The sequence below is a fragment of the Haliotis cracherodii genome, unplaced genomic scaffold (genome assembly GCF_022045235.1).
Source record: "Haliotis cracherodii isolate W230 unplaced genomic scaffold, xgHalCrac1.p SCAF_2, whole genome shotgun sequence".
NCBI lineage: Eukaryota > Metazoa > Mollusca > Gastropoda > Lepetellida > Haliotidae > Haliotis > Haliotis cracherodii.
This window is the reverse complement of record NW_027266275.1, coordinates 64359528-64382053: the sequence shown is the minus strand read 5'-3', so window position 1 is coordinate 64382053 and position 22526 is coordinate 64359528. Positions and strand designations below refer to the sequence as shown.

The window sequence follows — 22526 nt, the reverse complement described above, 5'->3', positions numbered from 1 at the left end:
TAGAACTCACTCACTCACTCACTCACTCACTCTGAAGATTGGAGGGAAACAAGTATATCACCTCTGAAGTTGGATCCTGTGTTGTCATAGCAGCACAAAGAATTTCCCAGGGATTGATTAAGTCCTCAGTGGGAATGGCATTTTGATTTTGTAGTGAGGATTGTTCTGACTACCAGAATGAATAACACAACAATCTTGTAAAAACTTGCCACCTCAGGTGGGACTCTGATGTATAAGTCCAGCGATCAATACCACATGGTGCATTATGGGACTTTGAGGGAAAGATCAGCTGAGATCTCTTCACTCCTGACTTTTCACAATGAACGAGTGGCAGCTGGTGTCGACAGGTTCCCTGGAGTTAAGTGTATAGACTGCATCACCTACACTGATGCCTCGTGTCCACAACCTCCAGGGCAGCCTGAGACATTACTCATCAACAGGTAGCTGCCATGTGTTGTGAGGCTGTCATTTATATCACAGACTGTCCCAGTGTATTGTAAACAAGATCTGCACTTCTATTGCTTCTCACATCGTCGTATAGATGCATTGGGCTTTCAAAGCTTTAAATGATGACATGAGAATGTTATTACTATGTATGAAGCAGAGTACAGACTTGTAGATGGAATAAGTTGTCATCTACCACCCCTGATATAAAAATGGCAAATCTACAACCTCTTGATATAAAAGTTGTATCACTACAACCTCTGATATAAAAGTGTGTCATCTACCACCCCTGATATAAAAGTGTGTCATCTACTACCCCTGATATAAAAGTGTGTCACCTACTACCCCTGATATAAAAGTGTGTCACCTACTACCCCTGATATAAAAGTGTGTCATCTACTACCCCTGATATAAAAGTGTGTCATCTACAACCCCTGATATAAAAGTGTGTCATCTACTACCCCTGATATAAAAGTGTGTCATCTACTACCCCTGATATAAAAGTGTGTCATCTACTACCCCTGATATAAAAGTGTGTCATCTACCACCCCTGATATAAAAGTGTGTCATCTACTACCCCAGATATAAAAGTGTGTCATCTACAACCCCTGATATAAAAGTGTGTCATCTACTACCCCTGATATAAAAGTGTGTCATCTACAACCCCTGATATAAAAGTGTCACCTACAACCCCTGATATAAAAGTGTGTCATCTACTACCCCTGATATAAAAGTGTGTCACCTACTACCCCTGATATAAAAGTGTGTCACCTACTACCCCTGATATAAAAGTGTGTCATCTACTACCCCTGATATAAAAGTGTGTCATCTACTACCCCTGATATAAAAGTGTGTCATCTACTACCCCTGATATAAAAGTGTGTCACCTACAACCCCTGATATAAAAGTGTGTCATTACCACCCCTGATATAAAAGTGTGTAAGATGTACTTTCACTTGATGAAATTAAAATTATTTGAAGGTCTGCTGAGGAGGATATTATTCAGTTTGGGTTAAATATCTGTACAAACTGGTGGCTCTTGTTACTAGTGGGACTCAACACGTTTCACGTTTTCGTAATGTTTTACCTTGTTTGTGTTTTGACCATGCTTTTAAGTTCTTGCAGAACATCACATCTCTGAACTTTGGCATATATTTTTCTCATTATGATTTTAGTGTCATTACCATTTGGCTCACAAAATATGAGGTATTGTATTGGTCTCTTTGTCTTGATCTACTTATGGAATACAAGGCATTGGTCATTTTGTCTTGATCTGGATAGGGAAAATATAAGCCATTGGTCATTTTGTCTTGATCTGGATAGGGTAAATATGAGGTATTGGTCACATTGTCTTAATATACATAAGGCATTGGTCATTTTGTCTTGATTAACTTAGGGAAAATGAGGCATTGGTCATTTTGTCTTGATCTACATATGGAAAATAAAAGGCATTGGTCATTTTGTCTTCATTAACGTAGGGTCATTTACGTAGGGAAAATATGGCATTGGTCATTTTGTCTTGATCTACATATGGAAAATATAAGGCATTGATCACATTGTCTTGATCTACATAGGGAAAATAAGGCATTGTTCATTTGGTCTTCGTTAACGTAGGGTCATTTACGTAGGGAAAATATGGCATTGGTCATTTTGTCTTGATCAACATAGGGAAAATATAAGGCATTGGTCACTTTGTCTTCATCTACAATAGTGAAAATAAGGCATTGGTCATTTTGTCTTGATCTACATATGGAAAATAAGGTATTGGTCACTTTGTCTTCATCTACATAGGGAAAATATAAGGTATTGGTCACATTGTATTGATCTACATAGGGAACATATATATTATTAGGCATTGGTCATTTTGTCTTGATCTACATAGGGAAAATATGAGGCATTGGTCATTTTGTCTTCATTAATGTAGGGAAAACATGATTTGTTTTTTGTAGTTTATAGCCACACCTATTTCATGTATATAATTGAGCGATTGAAATCATGACTATCAAGTTTTAACTCATTGGGATATGATCGATATGCAGTCAATCAAGCTCATGTAGTTGCCTCTAAGACAAGTATAGGATGTTGGCTGGCATGGTCCTTACTTGATTATTCACTAGACAAAGGAATTTGAATGTTGTTTCTTGCATTAACAATGTTATGTTCTAGAGCATGGTATCTCTGCAATCTATTTCAAGAAATGTATGATAACACTGGGGTTTTTCCAAAAACAAAAACTGACAAATGGCAAAATGTGGCTTTATCAAGTGCAGTAAGATCGGCTGAACGAAGTCAGTGAGCCCATGAGCTGTCATTCTTGGCCAAATATCCGTTTGTTCCAAGAGAGGTGATTAATTGTATATCATGGATTGCTCCATCGTGGGAAATAGTTGTACCCCAATACATAATCTCCTTCGTCCCAGTTAATTATTCCTCATTTTCATGCCAACCAATTAGCCAAACTATGAAGCTGTATGTCAATGAAAGTATTGTCAGAATCAGCATGAGTTAATTTGTCATTAAAGTGTCACCATTGTGAATACAGCCTAATCACTGTCCTTCCATTGTCTTTCTATAATAATGCTAAAAATTGTTACAATTATTTTTACAAGATGAGCGAGATAATTATTTTACCAAAATGAGCTATCTAAAAGGTCAGGAGTCAGACCAGCTCCGATCCTATCAGACCATGGAAAGTTTCCTTTCAAAAGTGTGACCCTGAATGTTTAATGTGAATTATACATACAAGCCCAACCCAGACTGCCACAATATTTCCACTGTCATGGCTTATGCAGATGATGCTCCCATGACTGGCAGTCCTCACCTCGTATGTAAATGTGATCGCATTGATCAAGGTGTGATTGACAGCAAAGGGGAGGGCTGTACGTCGATGCCACATCAGCACATGGTTATGGTGTTGTATTTAAAGTGATCGCCGGCAATCTCCCGTGCAACAGATTGTCCTAACGGCTCTCGGTATAGAGCGGAACTCAACCACTGGTCATAATGTCTGGACCTGCGTACCAAGGATATTACATTAAGGTAAATCCCTTGTTGATAAGGCAACATGGCAGGTGCTTCGTTCCCAGGATTAGGAAGATTAGTGTGTCATGCATGGCTTTAAAAGTTACTTCAAAAGTATGGAAATTGTGGGGAATCTATTTGTATGATTGAATGGGTTAATCATGGCTGTCGTTTAATTTTGAAAGGAATATTCAGGCTGGTAAAAGAAATGTTTTTTTGTAAAGTTTTGTTAATAAGAAAATAATTTCTTATCATTGATAACCAGAATAAGAATAGTTTTAAAATTTAAATTGCTTTAAAAATTAAATGATAGATATATTGCTTGGATTTTGTGATTGATGAAAACAAGATCTGACCTTAATTAATTAGTGATTTTCATGTTAATTACAACTTTTACAACAGACAATGATATATCCTCATGACAACTGTCGGGGAGGTCTAGCTGGACTCTCTGCTTCGTACTCTACAGTGGTGAAGGTTATAAGTCTCCAGTAGTGATGAAATAATAGCAGTAACAGTCCATCAGTTTGGAAACAGGTAGATTTTGCAACCTCTGGTCAGGTAAGGAACGACGAGGTAGCCTAGTGGCTTGAGACCTAGGTTGGATTCCCCACATTCATACAATGTTTGAAGCCTTAATTAAGCATCCCCTGTTTTGACATGACTGGAATATTGAAAACAATTAAGAATATCACTCTCTCTCACTCACTCACTCACTCACTCACTCACTCACTCACTCACTCACTCACTCACTCACTGGAATATTGAAAACAATTAAGAATATCACTCTCACTCACTCACTCACTCACTCACTCACTCACTCAGTTATAAAAGTGAAAATATAAGGCCAGATCTATGTATATTTATGAATATAAAGTATTGACCTGTGCAATAATAATGTTGTAACATTTCAAATATCATGATGAAAAAGAAATTCTGATATACATTGTATGTAGATGACCTGTTGTCACATTCTAGTTTTGATATCATTGAGTCCGTGTCCCAGAAGATAGTAGTCGGTGGTATGTGATTGAAATGCAGTGTCGATGTGAAATGTAGGACAGTATATTGTTAACCGCAGTAGCCGGGTAGCCTAGCGTTCGCTCGTCACACCAAAGACCCTGGTTCGAATCCCGACATGGGTATAATGTGTGAAGCCCATTTCTGGTGTCCCCCGCCGTGATATTGCTGGAATATTGCTTAAAGCGGCGTAAAACCAAACTCACTCACTCTTTTTAAGACAATTAAAAAGAAGAAGATAAGAAATGCTAATAAACACCTCATTTTTCCATTTTCTCCTTTTTTTATTACTTTGCTTAGAGGGTATGTCTTAAAAGGGTCTGAAATCAAATTAAAAATAGGATTCTAAAAGAATGACTTCTTTGGACATATCTTTGGTCATAAAAATAACAAAATGAATGTAGTTTTTAGAAGTCAGGTCGAAGGTTGACTTCCAAGTCTCTGGGGGTCCTATGCATGTTGAAGGCCTTTTTTGTTTCAAACTGGGCTTGACAAGAAATATGAAAATATCCAAATTTTGAATATATTTCACATTTATGAAGTTTTTTAACAATGGATGAGATAAAAAAGATCAAGAAATGTTTTCCCTTATGATTAAAACCTATGATTATGTGTTGCTATAGATTATTGGAGGAATTGCAATATTTGTTATAGTCATAAAATGCTTCAGTTCATGACAGAAAGTTAATGACAGATGTTCTGGATCTGTGGGCCATATAATCACCACCACCACCACGTATGTCATGCATTGTCACACCCTCGTGTTTGGACGTGCATATCTCGCAGTAGGCCTGACTTAGGTTAATGTCATGGATTTATGATACGTAGTCTTGAAGAGAGTATGTCATCAGGTAATTTCAGTAGGTAACTTTCTTAATTGGACACACACTATCCTGTGTGGTTCACATTACTGCATGTGTCATGCTACCCAGTTTGTTTGAACAGTCAGACTATAGATAGGAGCGGTGGCTGTTTGTCGAGAACTGTACAGAATTGTGTCCCTTTGTCCTGTCTTGATCTGGCCAGGGCTTCTATTTCTTCAACCCAACTTGTCGTGCAGGGCATCTAGATATTATTTTGCAATATATTTTACTTGCGCTTTTTAATTGTATTGAGTTTTATCTTCTCAGTTACTATTACCATTTTCTATAATTAAACTCATAAAATTTTGAAATTTTAGAATAATCACAAATATGGTCCTTTTAGGGCTGGGACGGGTAACTCGGGTATTCGGGTCGAGTGGGCCCTGAGTAGGACCCGGGTACCCACAGGACTACCCGGACCCGTGGTTAGTCACATAATATATTGTTTAATGAAAAAAAATATCCTAAACAGCTAAACTCTATGGTTACACTACAAGTCACTAATGTTCCCATTTCTTTCTGACCATGCATCCATTCCTTCTGACTTTTATATATTTGAATTGAGATAAAACTTCATGCAGTAAACTTCAGTGTATACATGACCACATCGCTTGACACGTGTATCTAAATACATTTTGCCAGGGCTACGGTCAAACTTATCTCTAGACATCTACAGCGGGTATCCGGGGAGGGTCGGGTAAAAGCGTGGTGGGTACCTGGGTAGTTAATTTGGACTCGTCCCAGCCCTAGGTCCTTTTTGGTAATCAAATAATGTTTTTTCTCGTTAACCCCGCCATCCCTGATTAATAACTCCCATATGTCACACATTTCCCTCACAAAATCATTCACTTTGGCTTTGCCATTTGATCCTCAGTAACAGGTTGCTTCCAGCATTAAATTACATTAAATATGATTACCTATCATTTAAGAACTCACCAGTTGTGCAAACACACTTTCTGTTTATTCATTCAACTGACAGTTGCCAAGTATGGCATCTATTTATGATATGTTTGTTTGTTTGTTTGTTGTTTAACGCCGCGCTCAGCAATATTCCAGCTTTATGACAGAGGTCTGTAAATAATCAAGTCTGGACCAGACAATCCAGTGATTGACATCATGAGCATCGATCAACGCAATTGGGATATGATGACATGCATCAACCAAGTCAGCGAGTCTGACCACCCGATCCTGTTAGTCGCCTTTTACGGCAAGCATGGGTTGCTGAAGACCTTTTCTACCCCGTATCTTCACGGGTCTATTTATGATATGAGTGGCATATGGTTTGTTATTATTGCTGAGAACATTTGTGGGATGAAAACTTATTTTCGGTTTGAAAGTATCTTGCCTGATTTATTACAATCAGACATGAGCTGGGATGATTGGTATGTACCCGCCCGGGAGGATGAGCATTTGTTCCTGTCTCTCTCGCCCTGCACATGCTGCCACTGGTCAATACGAGGGACTAGAGGCATTTTCAAGCCTTGCTGCTGATCGTGGGTTTGAATCCCAGATTTGCTCTGATAAAGAACTTTGGGTTTGTCAGCACCAAACTTTCTACAAACTCTGAGGGGGTAACGAAAGATTTTGAGCCTAGTATTCAAAGCGTCATCAAACACAAGTTGTTTGCTCACTCACTCACTCACTCACTCACTCACTCACTCACTCACTCATGGATCAATTTCCTCTAGACATCTTGTTTTTGGGAGACTCAAAATGTGTTAACTCCATGTATTCTTGGGTGTCCTTGGGATCATAGCAGTATTTAATCAACTGACTCACACCATCAAAATTGTTTCCATAAAAGAATCTTGTTTTCAATAAAGATAGAAAGGATAAAAAAAATGCTTTCCAGGCACCTGTTAGCGTACCTGCATACAGCCTTTAAGGTAGGCACTATGGACTTACCACATGCCCATTTCAACAGCTTGTGTTTACAGTAGAAGTTTGAACTCTGAAAGGAAGAGAATTATTGTACATTAGCATGAAGATATGTCTATAAATGCAACACTGTAGGTGAAACTGAATGCGTGGCGTCACCCACAAGGGCTGTATTGTTAGTTTACTGTTAGTTTACTGTAACCGGCATATGTGTCCTATATTCATACCATGCTGGGGTGGTCGGGTAGCCTTGTGGTTAAAGCGTTCGCTCGTCAAGCCGAAGACCCTGGTTCGAATCCCGACATGGGTACAATGTGTGAAGCCCATTTATGGTGTCCCCGCCGTGATATTGCTGGAATATTGCTAAAAGCGGCGTAAAACCACACTCACTCACTCACTCATGGCACTGAAGCACTAGTTTGATTCACCACTGTCAGGGGTAAGTTATCTTTAACTGAGTGGAATGTGGTTCATGTCCCGAAACGTCATTCATTCTTAAGTGGGTGAACATTACCATAAACTGAAATGATCATAAACAGATTGTTATAGGCACAGGACTGTTCAAGTCACATTCTTCATTCACTAAGGACTCAGCTGTGACATAGCAAGTTTCTTGTTGCGTCTGTTAATAAATAGACCGGGGACATGTGACGCAATATGTGCAATACAACAGCGTTTATGTAGTTTGCTTTATCAGACACAAACTATGTTAAGCTTTTTGCCTTTCTGGCTTTGAACAGGCCCAATGCATCTGTAACGTGTGCATTGCATCAGGTGACATGCTAATGCATCTGTAACATTCTTATTGCATTCAGTGACATTCCCATTGCATCTGTATCATCTCCATTGCATTCAGTGACATGGTCATTGGATCTGTAACGTTCTTATTGCATTCAGTGACATGCCCATTGCATCTGTAACGTTCTTATTGCATTCAGTGACATGCCCATTGCATCTGTAACGTTCTTATTGCATTCAGTGACATGCGCATTGCATGTCTAATGTTCTTATTACATTCAGTGACATGCCAGTGCATCTGTGACTTGTCCATTGCATTCAGTGACATGCCAGTGCATCTGTAACATCTCCATTGCATTCAGTGACATGCTGGTGCATCTGTGAAGTGTCCATTGCATTCAGTGATGACGTGTCCATTGCATTCAGTGACGTGTCCATTGCATTCAGTGACATGCCAGTGCATCTGTAACAGCTCCATTGCATTCAGTGACATGCCAGTGAATCTGTGACGTGTCCATTGCATTCAGTGACATGCCAGTGCATCTGTAACATCTCCATTGCATTCAGTGACATGCCAGTGCATCTGTGACGTGTCCATTGCATTCAGTGACATGCCAGTGCATCTGTGACGTGTCCATTGCATTCAGTGACATGCCAGTGAATCTGTGACGTGTCCATTGCATTCAGTGACATGCCAGTGCATCTGTAACATCTCCATTGCATTCAGTGACATGCCAGTGCATCTGTGACGTGTCCATTGCATTCAGTGACATGCCAGTGCATCTGTGACGTGTCCATTGCTTTCAGTGACATGCCAGTGCATCTGTGACGTGTCCATTGCATTCAGTGACATGCCAGTGAATCTGTGACGTGTCCATTGCATTCATAAAGCGCCGCCAATCCACGCAAAATGCAAATGTGCTCCTTTCAGTGTCCAGACCGACAAATGTGCCCCTTTCCATCTTATGCTTCAGACTGGGGACCCCCCTTACCACTTATGCTTCAGAGAGGGGACCCCCCTTACCACTTATGCTTCAGAGTGGGGACCCCCCTTACCACTTATGCTTCAGACTGGGGACCCCCATTACCACTTATGCTTCAGAGTGGGGACCCCCCTTACCACCTTATGCTTCAGAGTGGGGACCCCCCTTTCCATCTTATGCTTCAGAGTGGGGACCCCCCTTTCCATCTTATGCTTCAGAGTGGGGACCCCCCTTTCCATCTTATGCTTCAGAGTGGGGACCCCCCTTACCACCTATGCTTCAGAGTGGGGACCCCCCTTACCACCTTATGCTTCAGACTGGGGACCTCTCTTTCTACCTTATGCTTCAGAGTGGGGACAGACCCCCCTTACCACCTCAGAGTGATTTGAAGTAAATACAAAATGACCTTTTATCTGTGGAAAAGTTGGTAGACAGGGCTGCAAAAATTTGAACAATCATGGAAGACCACTTGTCTTGTTTTATCATAATAAGCTGAGCTCTGTTTCAATCTGAAGCACTGTATGTGTGGAAAGTGGAGTGTTGACGTGCAATGGCTGGGGGATGATCTTACATCATGACATTGCAGCGACATTACATCATGTACATAACCTACATATCACCATGCAATGATTAGGCACTTCTTATCAGACAGCAAAGTTTGTTTCTAAAGTTCAGGGGTCAATATGTGTCACACTCGTGTAATATAAAACAGGCTTTAGTAGGACCGTGTCATCAGTTGCGGGAGCCGGTACCAGAGTGAACATGGATTTGAAAAGGGTAGGTCCATTCTTCGTACTTCATATCAGCAGCTCCTCCTGCTATGTAATGGGTGGACATTTTCATTACTTCTTCGTTTCTGAATGGGAATTAATGATGCAGTTAAGTATGAATAAGAACTTTAGGAATTACTTATATCATTATTACTGTAGTTTTGTTTTATATTTCAAAGCGAGATGACTAAATTTGGTATTTAGTACATGTGTCCTGCAAACTAAGTCTTACATAAGCACATGAAGAACACATTGAGGCTTGAGGACCTGTTGTTATTATCATTAAGATAATGTAGCGTTTACCATATTACCGGTGTAAGGAGAAGTAGTCTAGGTCTTCTAGTCTACATCGTCCAGTTTACTCCCGCTTGTCTAAATGAGCTGGTGTAAAGCAGCTATTCTACGTCAACTAGTCTGTCATCCACTTCTATCATCAGCAAGTGAAGAATTCTAGTGTAAAGAACTACAGCTTTTGAAATCTGATCACAAGCCTGATTCACTTGATCTTTGGGGGGCATTTAGAAAATGGGTAAGTACCATTGCAAGACATGTATCACAAACTGCAGCTTAAAGGGCAAGTAAAATAAAAGTATTGATTGTGATTTTTTTTTTTTTTGGCGAATACAATTGTCCTATATGTAGCAGGGCGTGGAGTCATCCCACAGATGACATCCTTACCTTGTCAGCTTGCTGACGGGGTTAACCTCTTTGGTCATGTGGACAAGGCGTCCAACCTCTGATCAGAATGTCCATGGTTCGAATCCCATCACGGGACTCAGAGATTTTATGGCCGCTACACTATATATATGGAATCAATTTCAAAGGGGAAAAACTTCATAACATTTGTAGAAAGTATCTAAATGTCCAAGTGAAAGTGCTAGAATCACACCCTCTCTAATTCACTTCCAAAACAGAACTATTTTGGACGTGGCCTAAAAGTACCAGTGCAGCGGGGCGTGACAATTGGTTGTTATTGGCTGATGTGTGATTCTTAGCAGCTCTCCATATACTGCTTGTGCTATTTCTGTTAATCCTACATAAATAACATTGTTTTCATTGTTGAATGTATGGTACGTCTCCTTTGATCTTGCTATTGTGAATAATTAAGATAACAATTAACTATCTGTAACTAGCATTACCATATTACTGACATTCTGTTGGGTACCATATACACATGATACAGTGACTTCTTACTTGTCCACTTGTCAAGCAGCTGGCCAAGGGATAATCCCTGTCGTGTTTGTTTAAGCTGGTGGGGTGATGGGGCCTGGGGGTGTCATATCAAACACTGTACGGGACCGGCAGATGCTCGTAACACATAGATAATGATTGTCAACTCTGAAATATGTAATAGATACGTTTTTCTTTCCCATGTCATAGTTCAACAGCATTGCGATAATTGTTAACTAGTTTCTGGATGGCAAGAAGTTGTCTCTTCTTCCTCTCATGGGCTGCATGGTCTTGGTTTCAAAACTTCTTGGGTGGCACCAAACTAACTGGATTGTGATTGCAGTATTATCCAGCTCAACCTGAAGTATGTCAATAATTTTGTACAGATTTCGATGCCACCCCTCGATATGATTTGTTGACGTCGACCCACTCCTCATTGACATGTTATTGTGCTTCATGATAAAGTCGTCTTTGGTGTTAATGGTGGTCGGGCATCCTCTTTAGGAATATTTGCAATGAATGGAAGTTTGAATTCCGGGCTTAATCATGAACTTATATCCAGTAAAAGCCAAGTTCCGATCCCTCTTAGTCCCCTATTGCCTTACCAATCATCAGGACCGCCTCCGTGGTCTAGTGGTAGAGCGTCCGCCCAGAGAGCGGAAGGTCCAGGGTTCGATCCCCGGCCGCGTCATACCAAAAGACGTTAAAAGATGGACCTTGTTGTTACCCTGTATGGCGCTCGGCATTAAGGGGCTAAAACAAGGACTGGTCGGTTCGGAGTCAGTATACTCTGTCTGAGTGGGGTATTCATGTTAAACTGCGGCATGGTATCTCAGTGAGCTAGCACTATAAATCGGCATCAGTCCGGACTAGTACAAGCAGCCACACACACGTACATGCACGTCGCTATATAAGTGCAATAATCTTGGACGCGATGTTAAACCCCATTTCACCTCAGCTCACCTCACCAATCATCATGCTCGGGTAAATTTGTACCTATAACAATAGGTGCTGGAAGGAAGGAAGACCTCAATAAACTACCAGGCTCATTGAAATTGGCAGCACGTCAAACCCCCTGGTACCTGTTTTAACCTCCAGGAAGGGGAATCACCTTTCACATGAAATGGTGGCTTCTGTCCTTACCTAAATTATTATAGCTCTCATTTGTTAACATAAGCTGTTAACATGTGTGCCTAAGAATGAAACATGTCTCACCTAAAAGGCTACAGCTCTCATCGGATGACATTTAGCTGTTGATGTGTCTGGCCTAAAAGGCTACAGTCCTCATCGGATGACATAAACTGTTGATGTGTCTGGCTCAAAAGGCTACAGATCTCATCTGATGAGATAAGCTGTTGATGTGTCTGGCCTAAAAGGCTACAGATCTCATCTGATGAGATAAGCTGTTGATGTGTCTGGCCTAAAAGGCTACAGTCCTCATCGGATGACATTAGCTGTTGATGTGTCTGGCTTAAAAGGCTACAGATCTCATCTGATGAGATAAGCTGTTGATGTGTCTGGCTCAAAAGGCTACAGATCTCATCTGATGAGATAAGCTGTTGATGTGTCTGGCCTAAAAGGCTACAGATCTCATCTGATGAGATAAGCTGTTGATGTGTCTGGCCTAAAAGGCTACAGTCCTCATCGGATGACATAAGCTGTTGATGTGTCTGGCTTAAAAGGCTACAGATCTCATCTGATGAGATAAGCTGTTGATGTGTCTGGCTTAAAAGGCTACAGATCTCATCGGATGACATAAGCTGTTGATGTGTCTGGCTTAAAAGGCTACAGTCCTCATCTGATGAGATAAGCTGTTGATGTGTCTGGCCTAAAAGGCTACAGCTCTCATCGGATGACATAAGCTATTGATGCGTCTGGCTTAAAAGGCTACAGATCTCATCGGATGACATTTAGCTGTTGATGTGTCTGGCTTAAAAGGCTACAGTCCTCATCTGATGACATTTAGCTGTTGATGTGTCTGGCTTAAAAGGCTACAGTTCTCATCGGATGACATAAGCTGTTGATGTGTCTGGCTCAAAAGGCTACAGATGTCATCTGATGACATAAGCTGTTGATGTGTCTGGCTTAAAAATTAGGCTACAGTCCTCATCGGATGACATAAGCTGTTGATGTGTCTGGCTTAAAAGGCTACAGCTCTCATCGGATGACATAAACTGTTGATGTGTCTGGCTTAAAAGGCTACAGATCTCATCGGATGACATTTAGCTGTTGATGTGTCTGGCTTAAAAGGCTACAGATGTCATCTGATGACATAAGCTGTTGATGTGTCTGGCTTAAAAGGCTACAGATCTCATCTGATGACATTTAGCTGTTGATGTGTCTGGCTGAAAGGCTACAGATCTCATCGAACGACATTTAGCTGTTGATGTGTCTGGCCTAAAAGGCTACAGTTCTCATTAGATGACATACGCTGTTGATGTGCTTTAATGGCTATAGCTGTCACTGATTTGTTTCATTCACTTGATTTCACCATTGATGATGAAAGGCTATCTCTGAAAGTAAAAACACTTTGCCATTAAACACCTAGATAATGGTTTCATAACGATTAGTCAGTACTGACATTGTCAGTCTGTTAATCCTAACTGCTGTATGAAGAGAGCCTTGGAACATTTAAATAGGACATTAATGGTGACGTGAGGTTTGACTTACGTCATTTAAAAGTGACATTTTATTGGATAAGTAATTACATTATTGATGACCTAGGTCCTACCTGCTAGTGCAGGTAATCTCTTGGTTGTATAATAGCTGCTTGAGCCAGCTGCTGGAGGAAACCACATCACACATTTTTCGTCTGTCAGTTTCTGTCACACATGTTCAAGATAATTGAAGCCATGGAAGAATACACTACAGCCATTCAAGTTCACTGTCAGTAGTCCTTAATCCATTATCCTTAATAATCCTTATGGTGATGTTGATCGAATGTTGTTTTATAGATTAGTCTGTACAGGTAGCTTTGTGTGCACTTTAACCATTGAGTATTATTCGGTCAGGCTGGCAGAGTAGTGTTGGTTTCTAATAGTTTATTTTAGTATTTGTTGATTCAAAGATCCAATTTCCCATAAATATAACCTTTCTTCTTTTTAACATGGTTTTAGATATTTTATCAAGTTGATATATGAATATTCCAATACAATATGTATCCCAATACTGTATCTAAACATAAAATTGAAATATTGACACATCGATATACACATTGTATTATTTTGACTTTGGACTTGAAGCCTGACTCAGGTGAATCTACTGCTTGCTTGTGAGGCCAATCGTTACTTCATGATCATTTTACTAAAGTGTTACTTTCTTCTGTCTCGTCTACAGAAGGCCAGATGTGATTGGTTGTTTATCTTATCATAGATAACAATATCTCTGAGAGAGAGAAGGTCTTTTCATGAAGGACAAATGATATTTTCTTGTGCACTACCAAATTTTTTTTGCAGAGAAGTGAAAATACAAGTTAATTTCTAATCTTGAATGTGTTTTAAATTATGTGGTGACTTTCGACTCCATAATTCAAACATCCATATTTAGATCATGCTGGAACTGGAGACTTGATGATTCACTTGCTGCCTAGCAGTTGTGGTCTGTACAAAGATGACTGTGGTCTTCTTCAGGCCCTCCTATCTATTTGAATAAAAAACATTGAATGGGTTTAAAATGAAGGTCTTTGTAACAAGTACATTTTGAGAACATGTTTGGCAATCACTTGCTTCTGTCTGTGTCTGTGAATCACAAGTGTCTCTAATGAGGAGGGGGCATAGGTGGCCCAGTCGTCTAAGGTGCCGCGATTCGCAGTGCAGAGTTGCGTCCCTTGGGCGCTCCAGAAACCTATGATTGTGGGTTCGAATCCCGGTTCGCCCCGATTATGTTTCTAGGTTTGCCAGCACCATACCTATGCCTGTGGGTTTCACCAAAGTGGTAAAAGTCTGAGACCTGCATCACTTTGGGCTTTCCTCCCACATTACGCTGACATGCCATGATATAACTGGAATACTGTTAAAGGCAGCATTAAACCCAACTCACTCACTCACTCTAATGAGGAGTCTGAGGTCCTTGAGTAGGGTTACTGTAGTTATGGCAAGGATTTTCATCCTTAATTTTGAAAACTGTTTCAGCAGGCAATGCACATGAAATGGGGACACAGATGATATTGCTAATCATGGGCATATTCCTATATTCAAAGGGGCTAACGTATGGTTCTTGGTAGCAAGTGACAACATGGAGTCGACGGCTTGCCGTTTACTTTATACAGTAGATATATATACAAGAAGCACTATGTGCCAGGTCAGCACATTTTGTAGTGATGGTGTTCCTAGGCTAAGGCTAAGAACTTCCTCTGCTCTCCGGACCCGTGAAGATCCGGGGTAGAATAGGTCTTCAGCAACCTATGCTTGCTGTAAAAGGTGACTATGCTTGTCGTAGGAGGCGAATAACGGGATCGGGGGGACAGGCTCCCTGACTTGGTTGATGCATGTCATCGATCCCCATTTCTAGGATCGATGCTCATGATATTAATCACTGGATTGTCTGGTCCAGACTCGATTATTTACAGACTGCCGTCATATAGCTGGAATATTGCTGAGTGCATCGTTAAACAACAAACCAACCAACCAACCTCTGCTCTCCGATTTTCATCTCTGGACCAAGGCTCATATTGCCAAGGTCACCCAAAAACGTATACATGTTTTGGTCACCTGACATGGATTAAGTCATTAATGTAAATAACAGTAATCATCAGTGACATAGTTGCACAGTTCGTTCAGGATGGCAGACATTCAATGTACAATACAATGATTAACAATTGGGATTTGCATCTTATAAATAACGGCAATTAAGTGATTCAAGACATTGACTGTCATGGCTACAGTAACAAATATTGTCCCAAAACGGCCGCTATGACAGCTGCATCTGCCTTGTTTCCGACTTCAGATAATACGAAGCTGAGTTGTCATTTCAGTGATCCTGAAGCAGCTGTTACGATCTATATCTCTATACTCATACAGAAGCTGGTTCATTCTCTGATCTTTCCCAGAGTTTAATCACATTCTAATTTCAATCTTTTCAAAGCAATATTGCTTACAGATGTGGAATGGTTCTCATAAGTGTGACCAATGTAGCCTTGAGGTGTCATCATCAAGTTACAGGCGTTTGGTATATTGTAAAAGGAAAAAATTAAATGAATATATGTATTGCTATTCAGCGATATTGAACATACTGAATGAAATGTAGGTAACATTTATTGTATAGTTAGCTGCTTTCACAGCATGCTCATCACATTGTATTTTCAATTTCATTATGTCTGAATATTTGTATCATCACCTCAGATGAGACATATGTTGCCGTATATTCATATTAAAATTCTCAACATGCAGTGTATAGGCAGTTTACTACTGTGATTTATTGAAATGTATGCATGCAATACTCACTGATACAATCATGGAGTGAATAACAAGGAAAGTGGTATAAAATTTGCATCTTGATGATAGAAATTGGCACATTTTGATAGGTCCCGGGAAGGTCCGGGGTAGAATAGGTCTTCAGCAACCCGTGCTTGCTGTAAAAAGCGACTATGCTTGTCGGAAGACGACTAATGGAAATGGGTGGTCAGGCTTGCTGACTTGGTTGATGCATGTCTTCGTATCCCAGTTGTGTTGATAGATGCTCATGATGTCAATCACTGGATTGTCTGGTCCAGATTTGATTATTTACAGAAGGATGTCATATAACTGGGAAATTGCTGAGTCCAGCGTTAAACAACAAACAAAACATTTTGATAGTTTTCAGCATTAGATAAAAGATTTGGGGGAACTCAACTTTTTTTTTTTTAAACAGAAGAGGTTATTTTTCATGCACTAAATGTCAGTATTCTCATCATACCTGTTTCACTCATACCATACTGTGGTCTTTATTTGAACTACCGGTAAATAAGTGTGATATTTAAATAGCATCAGTTGCACAAGCTGATTCCAGCGAGGAAGTGGACATGATCATGCCAAGAGTGACTTTAATCCTTCACACATTCAGCTTCACCTGTTGTACGAGCACTGCATGAATGAATGTGAAACACTTGGGAAATGAGAAGGCCATTTCATGCTTGCATTGATGGGCGGAGCTACAATGAAATGTAGGTCATTGATTGGCTGGAGTTTGTTGGAGTGACATATGCAAGCCACATCACCAATACAGCTGTGAGTGAGAACTTGACAGTAAAAGAGTAAGGCATAGAAGACCGAGGGCTAGGTTGTTACATTTGGGGGAAGAGAGACTGTAGATAGCTACCATGAGCAGTTCTAAGAAGGAAGGCAAGGTGAGTGTGGGCTGTCAGTGGTCTGTCAAGAGGGAGAACCGTGGTTGTTGTCAGTTGTAGGTCAGTCGCGGTTCAGTTCACTACCTGCTGGTAATACTATATGGGTTATTGTCCACAGGCATACCCTCCTTCAGTAGCTGAAGGATCTAGGGGAGTTAACAGGTGTGGCTGTAAATCTCCAACTGCAAACCCCTTCACTTGAGACTCAGTTGAAAGCAACTCGGGACAGTGTAAACAATCTTTTAACTTGCTGACCTATCTCTCCAGCAGCAGTATGATAAGTTACGGTAGCCTAAACCAAATTCCTCAAAGTTTTCTCTCAGTATCTTCACTGAGGCTCTGTAGACATTCCTGGATTTGTTTTTGATAGTTTGAGTTCTTCCTGTTTCACGAAATTCAGAAATATCGCATTACATAGGGACTTGTCGGGCTGTTAAAGTGCTTGAGTACACATATGAAGCCTGTGTGAGAGACACATGGGAGAGCCTTGCTGTTCTGTGAGACCCCATGTTGAGTGTTTGTGGTAAGTGTGATTGTACAGGGCTGAACGATGGCCACAGGAACTACATCAAGATATCCAGTGCAACATGTGGCCCTTGAGAACTCATCTCGGCAGTGCTGATGTGGTGGATTTGTCAATAATCAACCTGTGGTGATAGTAGTGTATGTTGGCCATTGTGGGGTGTATACAATACATCTTTCAACAGCTTGAGCTGTTTAGTCCTATGCCAAGTTAAAAGTTTGTTATAGTGTTCTTTCTTTCACCGGAGGGGGCGGTCAGGTAGCCTTGTGGTTAAAGCGTTTGCTTGTCACGCCGAAGACCCGGGTTCGATTCCCGACATGGGTACAATGTGTGAAGCCCATTTCTGGTGTCCCCCGCCGTGATATTGCTGGAATATTGCTAAAAGTGGCGTAAAACCATACTCACTCACTCTCACCCAAAGCGATACAGAAAAAGAGTTTGATGAAAGAGTAACCCATACATAAGACGACCCCTTTCTACAGAATCTTTGTTCTGGTCCTCAAAATTCAGGCTTATCTACGGCCATATACGGTATTTGTTACTTGACAGGAAGTTGAATGACAGATTTCAATGACTGGTTATTTCACTTACTTTCTTCATTAAGTTTGAAACTTTTAAAACATTGGGAAATAAATTCAATTGTACATCATGTAAGAAATATCCTACATTTTAAAAGACTTGGTAAAGGAGGGTTCACTAGATGTGTCAAATTTATTCATGTGATGCCACACCCATTTCTATCAGTAGAAGAAAACATTTACCACATGATCATTTGGATGGATTTGTTTGTGTATGACAGATACCATCATAAATTTTGTCCAAAAACTTGGATATGACACTGACGATCACAAGTTTAGTCCTAATACTGGATTACAGTAAACTATGTTTATGATAAACATGCTCATAACAATGTGACCGATGTAACAAACTTATATTTTTAAGTCCCTGCCATTTGTTGCATGTATATATGCTGTAAATATGCTCGTAACGATCTACGGTTATTACGAACTATTGTTAGTTGTCCCTTAGAGTTTGTTATAACCATTGTTTATTGTACGATACACACCATCACAGTTCAATCCTGACACTGGCACACAACGCACACCATCACAATTTAGTCCCAAAGTTTGATTACGAAACATACCATCACAATCTTGGTCCCCAAACTGGCTTACCACACATGCCATCACAAGTTTAGTCCAATCTAAAACATTCCATGCTAGGTAAAGAAAACCCTGGATGCGACATTTTGTAACGCTGTAGCTGAAACATGTCACAGGAGACTGCTTCATGCTCTGTTTCCCAGGGATGCTTTCCGGACCACACCTTCTTGAGCTGTGATGATATGGTTGAATACTCACTGTAGGATTATAGACAATCTCATGAAGTCTGATCTCAGTTCAGGGCGGTCGGGTAACCTAGTGGTTATAGCGTTCGCTCGTCACACTGAAGACCCGGGTTCGATTCCCGACATGGGTACAATGTGTGAAGCCCATTTCTGGTGTCCCCCGCCGTGATATTGCTGGGATATTGCTAAAAGCAGCGTAGACCCACGCTCGCTCGCTCGCTCACTCACTCACTCACTCACTCACTCACTCACTCACCTTAGTTCTCACCTTAGTTCTCACAACCACTGAACTGAGGACATCTCATTTCAGGTTATTCCAGAACGACCTTTTTCAAGCATTGACTGACCAATGAAATGATTTGCAAGAAGTCGATATTAGTCAGTCAGTGACAGCTTTCTCGAGTTTTACGTCACGGTTTCAAACAGGCGGTTCCATTCAAGACTACTCTTTGAAAAATATAGATTCAGAATGTGAAAACTAAACATAACAAAATTCTAGAATTTCTAAAAGATGGTAGTGATTATATGGCAGTACTTCCTAGGGGCATAAGTCTCTTCCGTTCAAATGAATATCCCATTAAAGCCAGATAGGGCCCCAGATTTTGACAGAACTAGTCGTACAGCTACATTCAGAATACCCTATGTTAACCTTTTTGAGGTTGTGTGATTAGAAAACACATGCCGACTGTCACTTTCTCGATCTTGTAACCAACCCTAAGATTGGTCGGATCAAAGGTCATTCTGATGTGCCCCGTAATGCTTCGTCCTCAGATCTTTGTTTAACAGTAGCGAGAACTAAGATGTGATTTTAAAGTGATTGGATAATTGCAGTATGTCAGTATCAACATGTCACAGTCATCTATAATCAAGTCAGAATAATGCAAACCAGTGGTTGATAGCTTGAGTGCTTGATAGCATGTTTACTACTCAAAAGAATTTAAGAACACCCAGATTATTCAAATGACATGGCATGACAAATTAACTATGGTGATATGAAAAAAAGTGTGTATTGTGTCCGAAAGATTTACAGTAAATATAACGTGAAGATTCGGGGTAATAAAGATCCAATGCTTACTGTAAAAAGCGACTATGCATGTCATAAGAGGCGATTAATGGGATCGGGTGGTCAGGCTCGCTGACTTGGTTGATGCATGTTATATCCCAATTACGTGGATCGATGCTCATGATGTCAATCACTGGATTGTCTGGTCCAGACTCGATTATTGACAGACAACTGTCATATAGCTGGAATACTGCTGAGTGCGGCGTTAAACAAGAAACAAACAATAAATGTTTGGAGAGTGGAAGTCGATTGTACGAGGACATGAGGTTTGGATGACGACTTCTACTGTTCCTCCGCGATGTGTCATGGCTACTTCTGGCCCATGTGACAGCACTTCCCAACCAATAAGATTGAAGTACAAACTCCCATTCATTTTACAATTCCATGTAGATATTGAGGAGTAGAGCCAAAGATTAATTTCTTCTCCTGCATTGTGTAGCTGTACTGACCTGAGTAGCCTTGCTCTAAGGCTGCACTGAAAGAAAAGTCCCTGGATGTGTAGTAATTCTATCCTAATAGGCAAGTCTAGATATGTGACCAGTCAACATGGGTGGTTTGGTGCAAATCTGGATTTCACAAGTTTCTGAGGACTCCAGTCTCTTCTTAAAGGGATGATTTGTTCTTATTATTTACATAATCTTGAAATTATGGTAAAACTAATAATTACTGCCTTCATGTTGCTGAATTTACATTCTGTTTGACTCTCAACAAAAAATACATATTCATATATCAGGTATTAAAAGTAAAATACCATCTGTTGAACGCATCATGTTGCATCAATCGTATGTATGCAAAGTCGGATATGCTATTGCAATTACAATAGATTACTTACAGAAATGGAAACTACTAGCAGATAACATTTTATAATATATCATAAGTATTATAATGCGGTCTATTGCCATATAGCCCAATCTATTGTCAATAGTCCATTTCAAGCTGTTTCATTTGCTATAAACAACGTACATGTATCATTGCATATTTAATGCAGCGTATCAATCTTGGGAAAAAAAAAAAAATAATGAATACAAATAATATTATTGCCATTGAGACTTGTGCAAGTCTATGAGCTGAGCCATGCTGCCGTTTGTCCCTCTGAGTATAACCAAACACTATCTGAGACGTGTCCACCAAGGGGAACTTACTTTCAGTGTTGCATGCCTGGCCTTGTTAAGTAAATATCATGTTATTTTGTGAAATGGCCTAGTACAACAATTAAGTTTTTCTAGCAGCAGCATGAGACAGCTGGTGTAGATTGCCAGGCTGACATTTAGACTGGATCCATATGAAATGCTGAATACAGGCAGGTGACAAATTGCCAGTCAATTGCCTAAAATTTTTGAAAAGACATTGTGTCACAGGGGCTTATCTAAAAGCTCTAGGACGATATTCAGCCCAAGTCTGTCTGCAGCAAATGTCATTGAAAACTCCCAAATTGGAATGAAATTTTGTTGTTCATGTTGATATATACTGCTCCACTTTTGATACGAGAGTCGTATGTCATAATCTATTCATCTACCTACGGCAGTGTTACATTTCATGACTCCATGATTCAGAGACTTCCAAACAATAAGAGATTTTAATGCTTATATTATTGCATTGAATGGAATCTCAAAATACAATGTTAAAATACCTCTGAATTTAAGAAATGCAGATTTTTAAAAACATCCCAATTTGGAACAAAATAACGCTTTTCCCCCAATTTGCTTGTCAGGGGCACTTTGTACAGAATGCTAGCAAAATGCCCCAGTCGGTTTCAGAATTCTAAAACCAGGGTGAGTATGTTAATTCATTTATTCAGTGTGGGTGTAGTAGTACACAAATACAGGTCTAGTTTATGAAGCCTTTGGTAAATAAGTCATCATTGTTATCCCATAGGAAACAGAAGCCTCCCCAAACATTTTGATTATGACGTGTAGAGCATTTCAATACCCGTTTTGCTCCATGTGCAATAAAGACAAAGAAAGGATTGCAAAATAAGATTTCTTGAGTTCAGTCGTTTTCATCATAATAACTGGTGAACCAGGCCTCAAAGTTTAAATTTTCCAAAGTAGCCATATGGCTACAATTATTTTTTTCCAGGTAGCCAGTGGTAAAATTAAGAAGTCAAGCCAATATTGTAGGTACCCAAAAGCATTTGAAATTATCTTTTATCAAATAACTATTATCTGTACAAGTCATAGCTCTAGTCTTGGAATTGTATATTAGTGGAAATTGTACTTGAGTTTTGTTATTTGTGTCTCGAACAATGATGCAATTTATGTTACTAGATTATGTAGGTATATCTTGCTTATCCAATAAACTATCAACTAAAATAAAATACTAATTACATTAATATTTATGTATTTGGTTCATTGTTGACTTTAGGAGGAATTATTTTTGAGTA

General features: G+C 40.0%; 1 protein-coding gene across 4 annotated transcripts in view; it reads left to right on the top strand.

Annotated features, from left to right (window-relative positions):
* Window positions 1-22526, top strand: part of LOC139468352 (bifunctional 3'-phosphoadenosine 5'-phosphosulfate synthase-like) — a 58674-nt gene that overhangs the window by 11751 nt on the left and 24397 nt on the right. The window contains exon 1 of one of the 4 annotated variants that reach the window (XM_071250264.1): window positions 3382-3483. The exons of 1 other annotated variant lie outside the window; for it this stretch is intronic. In XM_071250264.1, coding sequence (XP_071106365.1) covers window positions 3448-3483 — 36 coding nt within the window. In that variant the 5' untranslated portion in view covers window positions 3382-3447. Of the gene's footprint in view, window positions 1-3381; window positions 3484-9693; window positions 9725-17082; window positions 17210-22526 lie in introns of those variants that run through there. 2 more of the 4 variants (XM_071250266.1, XM_071250265.1) reach the window with 2 other exon arrangements.